Consider the following 18,759-nt stretch of genomic DNA (forward strand, 5'->3'; position numbering starts at 1 on the left):
CTAGAACAAGATGATGGAGAAGAAATCCAGACCTTTTAGAGCAGCTGAATCACTGGGAGGTTTGTAGCAACATTTTTGGTTCTAGGAAGTGTTGGTGAGTCATATAATAGGTTGGGAGGGATCTCTAGAGGTTTCTCATGGCCTGATATTACACCTCTCTCCCTTCAAGTCTGTCTTAAAGCCTGACAGTATGCCCTGAGAGCTCATGAGCAAAGACCCTCTTGCCTGTGTGAGAAACATGAATCACATCTGACACAAACTGGTCTGGTGCTGTGCTGATCATCCCATTACCAAGAAAACCCAAATTCTGGCTGTGACCCCAGCCATGTAGCCAAGTATTGATAGACTGGGTCTGTCTGTTGCTGCAAAGCTAGGGGAAAAAATGACCTGTGCTCCACATTTCCTGATCAGCCATTCCAAGGCACTGAAGTCTCTTTTGATCTCCCTGGGACTGCACGTTGTGACTTCATCACCCCCAACATGGAAGAGCAATAACAAGTAACATCCAAGGGCTGTACCAGGCTGGGAAGTTTCCTGCTCATGTCCTTAAGTTGGGCCCCAGGGAGGGAAGAGACTTCTCTAAGAGGAGGGTCTGTCCAGCATTTTGGACCTTCTGTTGCCTTCAGAAGGAAGTCACACATAGCTATAGACAGGAATGAAAAAAGGACCTGATTTTCATGTAATTGCTTTATCTTTGCTTCTGGGTTTCCTGCTAAGCTCAGTAAAGGAAGAATGTTTGCAGAAGAATTTGGAGTAGTTGCTTAGTTGGTTTAATTAAAAACCTGGCATACTTGGCCACCATCAGCAAGATCCAGTCTGAACCAAGTGCACAGTTAACAGAAGTCAGTCTGATCATAAGAGTTTTTACATAAAAAATCAAGTGAAATTATATAGAACACTGCCAAATAGTTATTTAAGATGGATGGTCCATAGTGCTGACCTTCCCTACAGTAAGAAGTTAATACAGTCCAACACCTAATCCTAGTCTATGATTACGTCATTTGTGTGCTGGAGAGTGTGAAGCAGTGTGCAGAGGATAAGGAGCAGGTACTCAGTGTTTGGCAGCTGCCAAGCCCCTGGAGGTGGGTGCTTATCTGCCCTCGTGTCCCACAGTTCTGGAGTTCCCAATGTGCTGCTGCGTCCCTCTCTTGGCTCTTCGGAACCCGCTGCGCAGGGCTCCTTCCTCCTCACTGCTCTCCTCAGAGCTGGAACCCCCTGTGCCTGTTTCTGTGCCTGCTGGAGGCCTTTCAGCAGGGCCACCTGGGCAGGAGAGCTTCTCCTCTCGGCACAGCTGCCCGTGGGGAAGCTTCAGGCTCTCGTTGAAGAAGGCAGAGGCCATGCACTCAGCCGCAGCCTTGTCGCAGGCACAGAGGAGCTTCTCACACGTGCTCCAGCCAATGCCTGAAAGAGAAGTTTCACAATTAATGTTTGAAAGACATCAAACTTACTTCATGTATAATTTACCACAGGTAAATTGCAGCCTTTAAAAATAAAAATTTTCAAATCTGCCATGAGTTTTAGTCCCCAAAGTCACCATTAATTACCTAAACAAAAGCTTGACACCAAGGTGCTGGGCAGTGGAAGGTTCTGCTGGCTTTAGTTGAATTAGTGAATGTAAATACACAAATAGCTGACTTCTGTCTGCAATCATAAGATGTCTGAATGTAATTTTCTCAGCCTAACCTGGTTACATACACAGCAGTGTAATAGTCTGTGTCTCAACTAGGAAAAAAGTTCAATTTTATAGTAAGCACTCTTAATTTTTTGTAAGCTAAATATTTCTGTCTCCGTACTCAGCCCTAGCAGCTCTGTCATGGTATCATTCAGTCCATTATGTTGATACACTGCCATCAGGACACGAGAATTTCCTCTCACACAAACTTACATTTTGGAGTGTGATCTAAACATACAACTTCAGATCTCAAATTCCTTTCTGCATGACATCCAAGTTTCTTAACTTGCTCCATACAGCAGTGATGAGAGAAGCAGCATCTAAAATCAGCAGTAGAAGTAGAAAATACTTAGTCTTCTGAATCCCCAAATGCTCACAACTATGTGTGTCTTTATTTTCAATACCCATTAAAATTAAAAAAATTCTAGTTTTCATACTCTAGATTTTTTTTTTTTTCTATGAAGAACAAAAAACAACCCAAGCTGTTCCTACTTTCTTCCTATACTTGTTCCTACTTTCATTTCCCTCTTCCTAATTCCTTTTGTGTCATATGTTTAACAGTGGTGTGTTTTAATTTTAAGACAGACACGTAATTACCATGTTGTAACCATGACCTGTTTTGCCATGAGAAGTGTCTTCTAGTGTACAAATCTTTGCTGGAAATCTGAAAACTGCATCATGATACCCAGATCATGCCATCATCTAATCCAATTTCTCATGTGTGGGCTGTCTTGCTTGTGTGTGAGTGCAGGAAAAAGGTTTGTTCTGTACTTAGAATTATGTGCCCCAACTGTTAGGAACTTCCACAGAGGAAGGGATTTTTAGCTGTAAATATAATGCTCCCAGAGGCACTTTTATTTGTGGAATTCTCTGCACTGCCCCTCATCATCAGCTATGCTGGCCCTTGGCTGCAGCTCCAACAGAACTTTGCTCCAGCTCTGCTCCCTTCTGGAGGACACTGTGCCCTGGGTGGATGTTAATTCTTCTCTTCATAAGTCACTTTCCAAGCCACCTCTTAGCCAAGTTTCACTGTGACCCTTACCCTCATCTATTTGATGTGCTCCTTCTGCTCTGTTTACCTCCCATCATTCTCCTTTCTTATTTTAATTGAATCAATAAGTTCTCTCCAAAACATTGAAACAACACTAGAATGTGGTTTAGTCACATTAGAGTCTTTTGTTTTTAATTTATTTAAGTGGATTTTTTCTCCCAAAATGTGAGTTGACTACTGCTAGATAGCTATACAATGCCCAAAAATGATGTACTGGTCTTCCTTGGCACCACAATAACACCACAGTTAATGGCACATACAGAGGAGCCCACACCTGTCCAGTGCATCGATGGGATCACCTCTCCCCTCTTGGCCACAGTAGCAGCCATAAGACTCAAATTCCTCTGGGCATCGTTCAGTTAAACAGAACAGCATTTCTCCAAGCTGGGGCAGCTCCCTCTGCGCTCTCCCACGTCCTCTCTCTTGCAGAAAGGTCAGGCGCTGGCACACTGCAAAGCAAAGTTGTCATTTGACACATCATTGTTTTCACTGCTTGAGGGCTCTCTTGTGAAGATACAAGTGTTTTCAGAGCTATCAGAAACTTTGAAGGACAAGATTTTACCTTCTCTAAATTATTGCTTCAGTCCATGAATTATGGCTCTTAGAATACTGCTGAATGAGCAAGACAGCAAAGGGGCAAGGCAATATTTAAAGGGGAGAAAGATCCCTATGAAGATAGAACATACAAGTCAAATTGGACTGCAGTGAGAATAATTAGCAATCCTTTGTAATCTTTCATAAGTAATTTTTTCTTTTGTAATATTCAAACTCAGCTGAGCATTCAGTGGTTTCTGTCTTGGTTATTTAGAAAATACAGTCCTAACCTCTTGTTCTTCTGCAGTGATAGCTGTGGCCGTGACCATGTTTTGCTGAAGGAAACAACTTTTTTTGTTGTTCTCATTTGAAATACAGTTCAATTTGAGCTATGGTGCCCCTAGACCAAATGCAGGAGTGATCTATTGTAATGGCTATTGTGCTGCTGAGGTTTTGGCATCACCAAATCCCAATCCTAATGTCTCTGTGGCTCCTTCTACTCACAAAGAACTGATATTGTGGTAATTATTCATAAGATTTGAAAGAACACAGTGTTCCATATCAGGAAAAAGACATCAAAAGGACCTCTTCTGGGAATTTGCCAGGGAAAGGATGGAAAGGGCTGATGGTTGGATTGCAGGAGAAGGAGGGAGAGGAGGAAGAGGAGGGAGGGAAGATTTCTGTTCCCTCTGCATCCTCCTTTCTCCCATGTGTAATCCCATCTTCCCCTCTGCAGCTCTAGACTGTTTCCCTGCTCCTGTCAGTATCAATCCTGGGTTACTGTCTCCAACAGGAAATTCTGCCCCGTGTGCCTTCTTGGGTTTTGACTCATTCATGTTAATTCACTGAATAAATCACAGGTTCAGAGAATTGATCTCTGCTCTCTAAAAAGCTGATATTTTAAAATAGAATTTTCCAGTTTGGTGAAAGGTGGGGTGATTCTTCTGCTCTTTTCCAGTTCCAGGGATGCTTCTCTCCATTGGGAAGCCTAAAAAGATGGATGAGACAGTCCTTCAGTGTGGATTTATGGCTGTGGCAGGTCTGAAATGTCTTAGGATCTCTGAGCAGGAATTGGAACAGATTCAGAAATGGTGAGAAAAAGTCTGACTGACAAGACTATGTCAAAAGGTCAGAATGAAGAGCAGGACAATTCCTATTTTTGCTGCTTCTATTTATAAAACAAAATAACTTAAAGATGTGGTTAAATTATTTCCAACAAACAAAACCAGGGAAAAACATTCCTCGAGCTCATTTTAGACACTGCAATATATGAAAAATGAACTTACAAGCTAATAATAAGTAGTTTTTACAAGTGTGACTGACAGCATATTGGCAGAAGTGGTTAAAATGATGGAAGCTTTTGCAGATGTCTCCACCTCCTGTTCTTCTAAGTACCAATACATGTGCGCTTATTTAACTGTAAATATTTATTTATTATGTATTTATATGTAATACATACCTGCTTTTAGTGTAGGGATTGCTGAAAACTTCATCAGATGTAATGGAGAAAAAACCCCTTTATTTACCTTTTCCTGCAGGTCCTCTCTCAGACAGTCCCAGGTCCAGAGCTATTCCAGAGGAGGCTGTGCTCAGGCCACCCCTTACAGGGCCTGTCTCTGGAGAAGACAAATGGATAGATTGGACTTGTGAAGGTAGAATAAGCACTTCTTTCAGGAATGTGTCCAAAAGTGCATATTCTAAACAATTACCAACTGCAGCCTTTAATAATTTGTTAATTCTTAGTGGGAGGCTGTTTATTAATGATTAGTTAATGTTTCCTGGTGGCAGTGAGCTGACCTTTCCAGGGCAGTGTTATACATCCTGTATGTAACCTCCAGATTTAAATAACCATAATAGTTTCATTCTATATATCCATGAAAAATGCTGACTCCCCAGATAGCTGTGAACAGTAATAGGGGAGTTCTCTGAATTAGAAAAGGTGTAATTCATTTTTCACTTGCCTTTTCCTTTTGTCCTTGCAGGTGTGCCTGCAGGACTCTTGTTGGTGGGAACAATTTTGACTTGCATTGACTTGCTATCTCCTGGGAATGAGGCTGGGGAGGTGGTTATCTCTTCTACTGAGCCCAAAGGTTCCATAAATCCAACTTCTTCTGAATAAGCAGAAAAAAGAAAGCAGAAGAAGAAATAGAAAATAAACAGTAAGATTTTAATTTTAGATAGCTGGTGAGAGTAATATCCTCAGGCAGAACGAGTGTGAATTGATGGTCAGTCATAGAGAAGGAATATCTAAGAGGAAAATTGGAAAAGCAGTGTGTCCACACTGGTCATTTATTCACATTTCTTACCTTTCAGAAGAAAGGACTGGAGTTAACTATGAACAGTTTAACTGCTGTTTGGGTTTTTTAAAAATTCTTTTTGTACTGAGACAAAGAGCTCTGCCAGGTGCTGAAAATTGTATTGTTTGCTGCTTAGTCAGCTGTACTGAGAGATAAAGTACAGGTGAGATGTCATGAGATGTCATTTGCTGAGTAAATTGCTTTTAAAAGTGTCTGTTCACCTGAGGTTTCTAAAACTGAGAGTAACATAAGTGAAAGGAGGAAATTATTTGACTGATGCAGAACTGGGTGACTGAAGGGTTTACTGGTTGTAACCACAAGGAACACTGATGGGAAAATAAATTGACAAATAATTGTTTTCAGGAGGTTCTTTATCCCTAAAATTAAATTGGTATTTATTTTAGATTATTTGACACTTTATTGTTGATCAGGAATGTTTTGTTGAATTTGGAGGTACTTAAAATATTTTTCTTACTTTTTAAACCTTCTTATATATAAACTAAATTATAAATTATAACACTATTATCAAGTGATTTCATTTTTTTCTAAATGTAAATATGAACAATGAGGTATTTCACAAAATAAATACTTTGAAAATACTAATAAGCATGCATTTTCATATTTTTAAATCTTTCCTTTTAAATTCTTTGGCTGAATTTATTAATTGGACTAAACTCAAATTCATTAAGTTTATCCCTCTGATGTTCTGGTTTTAGTATGTGCTGGAAATAACCTGACACAAGATAAAAAAATAGATTAAAAGAAATGAAAGTACTGCTAAGAACACAGCAAAGCCCATGAAAGGTGTCAGAAAGGGATCAATAGTCACACACTGGTTTTGATAGCTCAGCAAGGTGCACATTTGATGCCACTTTGTTTGGCAGTGGAATGTTGAAATGGAAGTTATTCCTGCTGGATGTGAAAAATAAAACCAGAGTTTGGGAAATTCTACACTTAACTAAGAATAGATATCACAAATAATCTCCTGGGGCCATGCAGACCTGCAACACAATACACAGATTTTCTGATACAGTCAAGTTAACGTAAGAGAGCATTTGGTGATTTTGACCAGATTTTGTCCAGTAATGCTGAATTCATTGAGGTGGAGATGGAGTATTGTTCAGATGGTATAGTCAGAGTCAAAAAAATGACTGCTTTCTACTCTCCTTGTGCAGTTTTCTCTGACATTTTTCTGGTGGATTTCAGCCTGCCTGGATAGTCCTTTCTACACAAAAGGGCTCACAGGAAACTTCCAGATCTACCAAGGTGCTCCATTTTCAGCTGTACCTACTGATGAGGCTGTGCTCAAAGCATGGACACCTGTGAAAGCTGGAGTAAGTTTTAGATTGGGAGAGAGTTCCATTAAATTGTCCATAAAAAAGGAGGAGGCAGAATCCAAATGAACCCTTCTGGCAGCAGATGCTGAGAATGTAATTTACAGAAACAACCATTATGTCATAAAATCTTATGTGGAGAGGCTTTCAGAAATACTTGGATGAGGAGTGCAAATGAGTGGCTGGAGGCAAGGAACAGCTAATGCTTCTCAGCCAGGTTTTATTGTTTGTGTATCTGCTATCTGACCCTGATCTAAATTTGATTCTCCAACAGCCCTGTTGCTACTACCATGCACAGAATTTTAACTGTGACACTTTTAGATTATGAATTACTGTGTCAGTCAAAGAAAGAGGAAAACTGAGGGTCACTGACCTTTTATTGGGAGGATGGGGGGAGCAGGAGCTGTGCCTCTCTGGTCCCTTGAAGTAACTGTACAAAAAACAGAAGCATCATGGTAGTGACCTGCCAGCTGAATTTCTGCTATGCATTTCTGAAATTACTTTTACTTAAAGCCTTATAAAGCTAAACCAAACAGTCTGGATTTATAAAGATGGTAATTAGGAGAAGCTAAGTGTTTTGCTGACAGATGTGCAAGTCAGCAAAAGAAATATTATCCAGAAATCCTGTGCTAAAGATTTTTGACTGTGACACCACAGAGCTTCATAAATGAAAATCCATCTTCACCTGGACTCAAGAGTGCCAAATTTGTCAACAAATGTTTAATGACTCTTACCTCTGCCTTTGGAAGTTGCCAAGACTCTGTCATGGGGCTTAAAAGAAACCACTGTTGAAAATAGAAAATATAAACTCAGGAAAAACATTGCCAGCAGTTATGAACAGTCAGGCTGCTGAGAAGATCTTTTTCTGAAAACAGGAAAATCCAGAGGTATCATGGATTGACATTTGCCTATTTTTCTCACTGGTTATAGACAAAAGGATACTGATAAATTAATCTGATTGCATGCAAATAATGTACATAGCACTAACACAGGATTCTATGGCTCCATGAAAGAAGCAGCATAAATATGACTGAATTGGGAAATTCAATATTAAGTCCATTTGACAGACAAATAGGCCAAACAGGATTAGGTGTGGCATCCCAGTGTTGTGCACAGAAGGATGCCACGTTCCTTGTGAACATTTTGTGTTTACCTGCACTGAAAGTCAGGTATGGATGGGCAGCAGTAAGTCCAAATAGCTTCCTAACCTCTAACTTATTTCTTTACCTGATAAAATTATTTGTTTTCTCAGCTGCCTTTTGATAAATTATAAACATAACATCAAATGATCTAAAAAACCATCTGCACATTTTCCTGTGTTATGATGTTGTGATGTGAAGAATTGTTTGCCTTTGAATGAGTTTCTCAGTAATACTGAGTTTTGATTTAATACAGCTTCCATAGTTGTCAATGTTAAAACTTCTTTGGGCTTAAACAGGAGACAAATAGTTAAATAGTTAGTGGTTCTCCAAATGTTTCCTTCAAAGACTGATTAGAAGTATTTTCTGTGTTCTTTTTAGCTTCCTGAAATTCCTAATACAGGATTTTATTCCTTGGCAATACTTGGAGCCATATGATGGTCTGTGCCTCATTAGGGAGCAGGAGCAGTTGTTTCTTCAGGAAGTAAAAGATTGCTACAGAAGTGCAAATACAGATGCTCTAATTCCTTCAGGAGTTCTGTTTGCTGCTACAAAGTGTCCCAGAAACAGATAGAAAAATGTGAACCAACACTGGAGCTGCTGCTAGGCGAGAATGAAAAATATGGTAAAAAACTGATAATACAGGAGAGAGATGAAGGAACAGCCAGCACTTCCATTCAGCATAAAGCCTTTTCAGGGACCTACACTTGTGCATGTGCTGCTATTTAAAAATAAAAAACAACGACAACAACAACAACAAAATACCGCCAAACAAATAAACCCACAAACCTTTAAAAGTCAGAAATGTTGTTTTTTAAAAAGAAAAAAAAAATTCCATGTGGTTTTCATTATTCCAGATTCACACTTAGGGCCATGGCACACACAGAGGAGCATACTAAAGCTTGAAATCAGGTTCTTAGGTTCTCAAAAAAAATCAGCTTTTCACCTCTCCCCTGCTGTGGGCAGGGGGGTTTAGAGTGAGATATTCTCTAAGGCTCCTTCCAAAACAAACCACTTTGGCATTTTCTGGGTTAAGCTGTGGCCTGGTTGCACATATCCAGTGCATGTTTCTTGTGTACTTGGCAGATATGGGGTCTATGAACAGAGAATCATGGAATCTCAAGATAGGAAGAGACCTTCAGATCACCCAATCCAGCTGCCAGCCCAGCACTGCCCTGGAGCCCCTGAACAACTGAACCACATCACTCAGCACCAGATCCAGACACCTCTTCAACACCTCCACCACCTCCCTGGGCAGCCTATTCCAATGTCTTAGCACCTGAACAGCAAAAAAAGTCTTTCTAATACCTAATCTGAACCTCCCCTGTCTCATTTTAAGGACATTTCCTCTGATTGTTTCCCTGCAGGCACAGTAGAAGAGACCAACCCCCACCTCACTACACCCTCCTGTCAAGTGTTGTAGAGAGCACTGAGGTCCCCCTGAGCCTCTCTTCTCAAGGCTAAACAAACCCATCTGCCTCAGCCACTCATAAAAAATGTTCTCTAGTCCTCTCACAAGCCTTATTGCCTTTCTCTGGACACACTCCAGCCCCTCAATGTCCTTTATAAAATGAGGGATAGAACAAAGCACAGCACTGGAAGTGCAGCCTCATGATGCACTGGTGATCACTGTCCTGGTCCTGCTGGTCACACTATTGCTGACACAGGCCAGGATGCCTTCTGGGCCCCCTGGGCACACACTGGCTCCTATTGAGGCAATTGTGGATCAGCACCCCCAGTCCATTTCCAAACAGCTCTGATGCCACTCCTCCCTTAACAGCAGAGTGCCTTTGCTTGTGATGGAGCCACAAAAGAGTGCAGCAGCTAAACTGGGTAATAGTCCAAGACTGGTGTCCCTCTATACTTCACATCTTGGCCCTCTCATGCAAGGTGTCCCCTACCAGAGCTACCAAGGGCTTTGGGTGCTTCTGCATCACCATGCAGGCAAGAGAACAGATTCTCACACTGCAGCAGTGAGGTTTTGCAAGTACCCACTCCTCATAAAACAACCATTGGTTGTAGCAAAAAAAAAAAAATAAACCAAAAACCACAAAAACTTTCATGAGAACCACTTGGTCTTGTGGTTTATGTGGTTTAGAGACTCACCAAGGAGGCTCCAGGGTGAACAGGTTTCAGCCTGGATCTCTTTGTTACAAGTACAGTAATTTCACGAATACAAGCCGCAGCAATTTGACAAAAATTTTGGTGGAAACCCGGAAGTGCGGCTAATAGTCGGGTGCGGCTAATATATTAATAATTTTCTGACATTTACAACCCCAGACGTGCCAGCCAGAGTGCCGAGCCAAGCACCGGCCAGTAAAAGCCGGCATTTCGCAATTGTTACAGTGTTACCGTGTTGCCCTGGCTCCCTGCAGGCAGCACGGGGGGCGGGGAGAGAGGCGGGAGAGCTCTCTTCTTCCCTCCTCTGCCGCAGCCCAGGGGAGGGGGGGGGGGGGGGGGGCGCCGCCATTGCCGCGGCTCGGGGAGGAGGCGGGGTGCTTTGTCCGCGCCCGCCGCCGGCGCCACGGGCGCGGGAAACCTCCGTCCCCGCCCGCCGCCGCTGCCGTAGGAGCGGGGGAAGCTCCGTCCCTGCCTGCCACCGCGGGGCAGCGCCGACCCGGGGTGACCGAGCCCAGGGGCAGCGGCGGCCGGCCCCGAGCGGCAGCACCGGGCTGGCCCACCTGACCCCGTCAGCGGCCCCTAGCGGGCCGAGCCTGCACAGCCTTAGCTCAGCCAGTAAACCCCGCCCTCCCGCGGTTCTGTTACTAATTGCACGCGGGTCCTCGCTGCGAACGACAGAGCGGCTTATATTCGGGTGCGGCTTATCTATGGACAAAAACCGAAATATTTGCCAACACCCAGAGATGCGGCTTATACTCAGTGCGGCTTGTATTCGTGAATTTACTGTAAATAAATCACCAAACTGGTGGCTCCTTGGCACAAACCATGCTCAGAATTTCCTCGTGCTACTGCTTGATCTTAATTAATTCAGTATCTTTTAAAGACAAGAAATATGAAATTGGCTGTGGGTCCAGTGGTTGGCACCCACAGAGGGCATCTCTGCCAAACAGCTCACCTGCTCCAACCTGTGTTCCCAGGGAAGAAAGGCTATTTTGATAAAAACAGCTTTTGTTGTAGAGCGTTCCTTCTCAGCTCTTGGGAAACTTTCTGTAAACACTGGTTAAACACATTACATGCACAAATTGAAAAATTGCACCTTCCCGTTCAATCTTGAGTTCCATCACCAAGAAATTACACCTAATTTTACATCAGTCCTTTTAGAAGGGCAGAAAGAAAGCAAACATCCTGTATTCTCTCAGCTTTTGGGAGGTGAAAGCAGGGTTTTTTCACCCTAAGTTGCAAACCTTCTTCCACAGATGCAGTCGCAGCCTGTGTTTCATCAGTCCCTTGATGAACCAACTCTGCAAAAGAAAAATACAGTTTTTACTCCAGAAACTCGTAGTTTAGGTGCTCCTTAGACTGTATCATGGAATAACGTGATCAGAGTCATCAAAAGGGAGCTTATTTCTAAATAACAGCAGAAGTATTAAAACATTGCTATTTATACCTTGCTGATACTAAATTCTATTTTGCTACATGCAGTATAATAATAAAAAAATAATGCCAAATAGTTTCAACCCAAACAAGAGGAATTGGCTAGCAGTCAGCATTCTTTAAATTCCCATTTCCACAGCTTATTTTTCTGGGTATAGGTTGGTCTCAATTTAATACATTCCACACAGAATTACAGAAGTGACCTACCCTCCATGTGGCGTGTTGTCAGCTCTCTCTTGCTGGTTGTTTCTGAAAGAGAAAAGTCTCTAATAAAGTGTGAGGAGATTTTTTCACTGTTTGATCGGAATAATACAAATCAGGAGTCCATTGAATTCCTATTAAATCAAAGATTTAGTCAAATACATGCCTGTTTCACTCATTTCTTCCTCTGTAATACAGAACCTACCAAAATCCTTTGCCTGTGGATTCATCAGATAGGGTTGGTTTTTTTCCTAAAGTCAGAACGGGACAGAGCAGCTACACAGAAGGTTCATAACATAAGTGAACATTAAGTGAAAATGTTTCATTCAAAGTTGCTTTTTTTCTTTCCCCCATCAAGAAATATAAACAGGCACCTAAAATTAGCAGAGACATCCAGTGAGCTAATCTATCTAAAGAACTTCAATCTATCAGCAGTGACAAAATCAGCATGATCTTCCTGTTAGCACCAAACAATTTCCCCTTTATTTTTAGAGTGTTGGATCTACCAGACTGTACATTAGGGATATCTGATCCCTGTGAAAGATTACTGTCTTTTAAAAAGCCAACAACCTGGCTCTGATGCAAACCTTCCTGGGGCATTTTCTTCTCCCGTGATGCACTCAGGGGGGTGTGCACACATCCAGGATGTGATACAGGTGTGTCTGTTTGTCTGTCCTTAGCACTGGAGGCTGTGACTGTAAGCCAAAGTATTAGGAAAGCTAAAGCTGCTTTTTCACATCTCCCTCAGCTTGGGAGCCCAGAGGTCCTGCCCCTGCCATGCTCTGATTGCAGCCCATATGAATGAAGTTTTTAATCCAGGTCTTGCAAGGCTGTAATTTCAGCTACAGAGCATGGATCAGTGAGTGACCTTGGGGATAAACATCCCCTTCCTCCTTAGCAGGGATTTTTTCCTTCCAGAATAGACACCAAGTAACTGAACAGAGTAAGCCTGTTTTTGCTTTTCCTGAGAGTTTTTGAATGGTTTATGGGAATATTTAGGTAAGCAATATTTTCAGCATTTCTTGCTAGTGACCTCATCACAAGTATCACTCATTCATTCTGGGTGACACCAGCTTCCTGAAGAAAAAAAATTCGCATCTAACTGGAATTTCCCTACTGCAATTCTGTCTCTTGCCTCTTGCCCTGTCCCTGTGCACCTCCAGGAAGTCTGGCTCCATCTTCTCCCCACACCACACTTGGTATTGAGAACAGCAAAAAGATCTCCCCCAAGCCTTCTCCTCTTTCCTCCTGGGCTCCACAAAAAGATCTCCCCCAAGCCCTCTCCTCTTTCCTCCTGGGCTCCACAAAAAGATCTCCCCCAAGCCTTCTCCTTTTTCCTCCTGGGCTCCACAAAAAGATCTCCCCCAAGCCCTCTCCTCTTTCCTCCTGGGCTCCACAAAAAGATCTCCCCCAAGCCTTCTCCTCTTTCCTGCTGGGCTCCAGCCCCCTTCCCCAGCTCAGAAGCTCTCCTGGCCCTGCTCCAGGACAGCAATCAGTCTGCCACCACCTTCTCTCCTGGTACTTGCCCAAGTAGCAGTAAATGGACAGGACACATGAAACAGAGACCAGATGTATGGCAGGAAAGCATCCATCTCCTGCTTCATTCTCTCTGGGTCACATTTGATGCCAGCAGAAAATCTGGCAGGAAGGGGCAGTCCATCAGATCCCTGTTGTTACCTGTAACTGGAGATGGGCAGGAGGAGACATCCAGCCCATTCAAGGAGGAGTTAATCTGTGCATTCACAAAGCATTCAATGGCATCTTTGTCACAGGTGCAGAGGAACAGTTCACAGGGATCCACAGAGTCTGGAAACAAAACAAAATTCCAAACAAGGCACTATTGAAAAATCTTTTCCACCTTCTGCTTTTTCCTCCCTGTAAGGTTTGTGTCTATATTTTGTTAGTGGAAACCTATTTATACTGTGCAAAAATGGTTTTAATTTGAAACAAGAAATGGAAATTGGATCAGATTGTTGCTTAAATAGGATGTAAGGGTATTAGTTTGGGTATTCTGCTCCTCTTTGCTGGTATCCTCAAACCATGTTCTAGCATAGTCTTTTCTGAGAGCCAATACTTAAAAAATTAAATTACCTATTATTAGGCATTAAAGAACCCCACTGCACTCTTGTCAGGCCTGCAGCAGCACTGCATGGAATAGCTCCTGTTACAGCACACGATCTCTGCCCTCACTGCTGACAGTGCTGGTGCTGGGGAGTGTGCCTGACCCTCTGAAAAAAAGAATTTGATCCCTCAAAATGCAGAAAAATCAGGCCTTGATGTCTCAGAAGAGAATTGTTTTTCGGGTCTATTCTCAACATCTGTTGCATTTCTGATGTGTGGACACATCTCAAGCAATGACCAGTGGTCCTGCAAAGTGAGGGAAACCCCAGGAAGAGGCTGCCTGTTGGAGGAGCTCTGGGAAGTGGAGGTGATTTCTGGTTGATTTGTCTATGACTTTTGGCAGGTAGACCAGAACAAACTTCTGGTTGCAGTGAGGTTCCAGGATTGATTAATCTCTTTTGACAGGTTAGTCTCACCACAGGTCAGGTTTTTAGTAGAGCAGCTGACATCTGCAGAAATCTTTGATGGGTCCCACGTGCACTCCATCTCCAGTGCTTCCTCGTAGCATTTGCGGTGCTGAAAGCAGCATCTTAAAAAGGAAATAACACAGAGCTCAAAGAGCTGTCTTAACTTGGATCCAGTCCTGTTCCAACCTTTCTCACTGTGGATTTGGAGAACTGCACTGAACCTGGCACTCATGGAGGGTTAATGGCTCTGCAATGTGAATTCCTGTGTCTCACTGAGACTGCATAAATACAGAAAATTTAATCCTCTATTTTTTGTACTTCTATGCAACAACCACAATCGAAATGCACCTTTTAGAGAGGGGAAAGGACCGTGAAATATTTTTTTCACACTGGAGTAAAACAGTTTTCTCCTACCACTATACAACATAGGCAGTCAGAAATTTTGTGTTTTCCTGCACCCCTGCTGTCCTACCAACATTAAATTGTTTACAGGGCCACTTAAGCTTTGAACGGAAATTTAAAAATCAACTAAAGCAACACGGTCTTCTTCAATTCTCTCCTCTCTTCAGCTCTTTGTACAGATAAGTCATCTACACAACATCTCTGTGCACTGATAGTTGTAAATGAAACACAGTGAAACAATCATCATTTACTCAAGGTAAAATTGTTACATAGATTAGAGGGTCTTGCTCTTAGATTCAGATTGAAATACCCTCAGTTCAGAGAAACGGACTCAAAACACAGCTCTGTTTTTGACTTGCATCTGGCCTGGACAATGCTGAAGGCAAGGACACCACGAACATCCAAACCCAGCTTCCAGGAAGGCTGACACCTTCTCCTTGCCAGGCTCCCTTTTAGGGATCCTTTCTGGGCTACACATGCACTTTTTCACCTCCTACATTCAGAAATAATTTCATATCAAATCACTGACTGTATTAATAAATACTGATCACAATATTTAATTTGTCTTCATAACCAGAGAAGGAGTCCAAGGAATGTATGTAAAAAAATGTGAGAACAAATAGCCTTCAGCAGAAAGGCCTGATGGCTCCTCTGCACCACAAATTCTGCTTGTTCCAGAGATGAGGCTGAAATCTGTGAGCTCCATCAGGAACAGGGCTTTAAACACCTAACTGGTGATGTCTCAACACTTTCCTGACTCTAACTGAGGTCTAGTGAGGTGTTAGCTCCTCTAACTGCATAAGAAGTCTAACACAAACTCTCTGCACTTCTTGCTTGTTTACAGATTCAAAATTGCGTCAACATTTACTGCAACAGTTAATCCAAAAATCTGTTTAGCTTCCCTTTGCAAGCAGAACATTGTAAGATATGGATGGTTTTCTGGGCCTGCTTCTCTTTCACAAGGTCTGTGGAGGTAAACTTGGCTCCTAATTGAGGTATGACAATGAGCTGCTCTGGGAAATGGGAAAAGGTTGGTCTTACAGGCACATGTACTTCTCAGTGCCTTAAAAACTTGCTGTGAGGCACTGAGCCCTTTTCTATGGAACAGAAATGGCACAGGGAAGCCCCAAGATCTCCAAAACTAGTTTCTAAGAAATAAAAAAAATTGCAACACTGTGAGAACTTTCCCTGGGAAAGACATGCAAGCCACTTTGGAGGCTCCCTTGAACTAAGAGCACATCTCTGTCAGTGGCAAAGCAATAATCAGTCTCTGTTTGCTGCACACTGCAGTAGGAATTCTGTGCTGATAGGGAAACCTCACCCCAGGGCTGCAAAACAATTTGTAAATACAAACTATCTGTGTGGGTGATTCTCAGGACAAACCTGCTGATGGATGTTTCTGCAGTTTCTGGGTTTGTGCTGCTCTGCATTAAAATGAAGCTGAGTGAAGCAAAAGCCCAGGTGCTCAGCTCTTGGGTATCAATCCATTATTGAACTGACTCGAGCTCCTGTTTCAGGATGTCATCACAATTGTTCAGAAAGCCTTTCACAGAGAAGTCCCATGGCTTTTTTCCAGTAGCAGGGTTAGATCTCCATTTTCCCAGCCATCATATGCTGCAGAGTGGATGGATTAATTTCCACCTATCTATACACTTAGCCCTTTCTGAGCCATTGCTGTCTTCACTCAGGGAATTAATACATTACATTGTTGGAAAACCTATTTTCTTCACAGACATAGATGTATCTTGATTCTCTTTGAATTTCCTTTCACATTTCTTGCTGATGAAATTGAACAACTATTTGATTGTCCTGGCCTGAAGTTACATTTTCTCTCACTAGAGTCAGATGGTGTGGGTCTTACTTACCCCCAAATAAATCTTTTTATTACTGTTTTTAAATCATTTATACGGGTGTTTTGCTTTGGCTAATCAGATCATGAGGGCATTTATTGCCAGTCAGGGCAGAAAAGGACCTCTCATGGATATGACTTACTCATCAGCTTCATCCACGGGGAGCCCTTCCATCTCAAACCGGCAAGAGCAACCATAGTCTTCAAAATCCCTGGGACAAAACCCAGTGACACACTTCATTTTGTTCACAAAGTTGAGAAGGGCAGGGAAGTTAGTGAAGATGGACTGTATCCAGGTGAAGTGAGAACCCAGGCAGTCTGGAAAGAGAACAGCCATAAAACACCTGGGAAGGGAGGTGAGGCAGGTGTGGGTCACACAGATGATGTTTGCAAGAACACAGAGCCCAAACAAGGCAGGGACATTGGGCACTGCTTGACACTCAGCAGGGTTTAGTGTGCAGTGGTCTTTGGGGAGATCTGCAGCCACAAAAATCCCTGCTTCATCTTAGTAAATATATAAAAACAAACCCCACAGGATTTCTATTCAGTGCTCAAGTACAATTGGAACAGGTACTTACCAAAAAATAATGCAACACTTTCCACATTTTGAAAGACTCCGTTGAAGAGTGTGGCATTGTCTAAATGAAAAAATAAACAAACAAACCATGCTTACTTGTAAAAAAAATAAATGATAATAACTGTCCCCAGACTTCCCCTGGTCTCACTTCAGTTATTAAGCCATTTGAGATGAGTTCCTAGCTATTTGCTCACACTTCCCTGTGATGCTTTTGGATTCCCACTGCCATGCAATATTGCAGAAAGTAAAGCTTAAACCTTTCTTACTCAAGATTCTTTCAGGTGTGTTAAGCAGCTCTGGCAGGAATGCTGGCGGCTCCAGTTCTTGGCCACCTACCTCAGCAAATAAATTTGAGAAGAAAAAGATTTTAAAGTAAAAAACCAAAAAACAAACTAACAAACAAAAAACTAAACCAAACCAAACCAAAAACAAAACAACAAAAAAAAAAAGCCAAACCAAAACAAAACAAAAAAAATCCCCAAAAAACCAAATCCCAAAATATCACAATAAACCAGCAACATACATTTCATTATGACACTCTGCAGGTATTTTGAATATTTCTCTATACTGGCAAGCTGATTTATGAAGGACATGAAGAACTTGCTCAGCTTTACCCCCACCCTGGGAAGTCCATAATTGTACTGGTGTGGACTGGTGTGTCCTGGTAATTCACATCCAGTCCAGCTCAAAGCCCAGGCTCTGTTAAACAGGTATTGCTGCTGAGGATGAGCTCACCCTTGTCTTCCTGTTCTTATCTGAGCAGTAGCCCTTTCTGGGACAAATTAGTAGAATTATATAAAATTGGTTTAGTGCCCACCTATGTCCCAAATACTCTGTAACCTGTGCTATAATGTGAAGCAGGGTTATTTGAAGTGATCTGGTTTTTCTGAGTGCATCTTGACTATTGCCTTATTAGCTCATGGTCTCTCTTCCTATAACTCTTTATATTTTAAATTAATTATCTCCTCTTCCTTTTGAAGATGACATGGTAGATTTGGCATATTTTCAAGATTTTCATTTTTTCTGTTGGCCAGAATTAGAGTAAAATCTAATATTTGTTCTCTCCCTTCCCATTTTTTGACCTGTTCTTTTCCTCTGCACGATTTCAGAAGACAGTGTATTACTTTGGATTTATTTAACCCTGGCTTTTTAAAAAACACATAGTAAGTAAAGGGTATTTACTGTCCAAGAATTTAAATATTTAAAACCAAAAAAGCCCATAATGTCAAATTTGTGGCATAACTTATGTCTCAGAATAACTGGCTTTAGGAAAGCTGTTCTTTTACTTTATAAAAATTCTGGAAAAGAGCTGACAGTTGTGTTGCATTTTCCTGCAATAAATATAGGTGTAAAAGAGTAAAGCAGAGTACTGGGGTTTTTAGATAGGAGGCTTAACTTATGTTTAGCGAAGGATTAGGAAAAATAGGATTTTTTTTTTCTTTTTAAAATCATATATAAGTGCTTTCTCAGGATGCCCACAACTTTTGTGGTGTTAACGAGATTTTCATGGTAACAGCCATAGGCTCCCAGCAATTAATTTCTCAAGGTCAGTTGCAAAATATGGATACAGGATTGAGGATTGAGTGAGTCAGGAAGAGGTGCTCCCTCTTGTGTTATTCT

General features: G+C 42.0%; 1 protein-coding gene across 1 annotated transcript; it reads right to left on the reverse strand.

The window, feature by feature from the left end:
• Nucleotides 1-382: 382 nt before the first annotated feature.
• On the reverse strand, nucleotides 383-17,484 carry OC90 (otoconin 90; the record flags this gene model as incomplete). Its single annotated transcript, XM_033063580.2, has 14 exons — nucleotides 383-1,401; nucleotides 1,886-1,992; nucleotides 2,998-3,172; nucleotides 4,784-4,873; nucleotides 5,219-5,365; nucleotides 7,262-7,318; nucleotides 7,623-7,673; nucleotides 11,393-11,449; nucleotides 11,790-11,831; nucleotides 13,461-13,589; nucleotides 14,321-14,433; nucleotides 16,706-16,880; nucleotides 17,141-17,200; nucleotides 17,406-17,484. Coding segments are annotated over 14 exons (1,593 nt in total), but the record flags the coding sequence as incomplete, so codon positions are not given.
• Nucleotides 17,485-18,759: the final 1,275 nt, after the last annotated feature.

The sequence above is a fragment of the Catharus ustulatus genome, chromosome 1 (assembly GCF_009819885.2).
Source record: "Catharus ustulatus isolate bCatUst1 chromosome 1, bCatUst1.pri.v2, whole genome shotgun sequence".
In the NCBI taxonomy this organism is placed as follows: domain Eukaryota; kingdom Metazoa; phylum Chordata; class Aves; order Passeriformes; family Turdidae; genus Catharus; species Catharus ustulatus.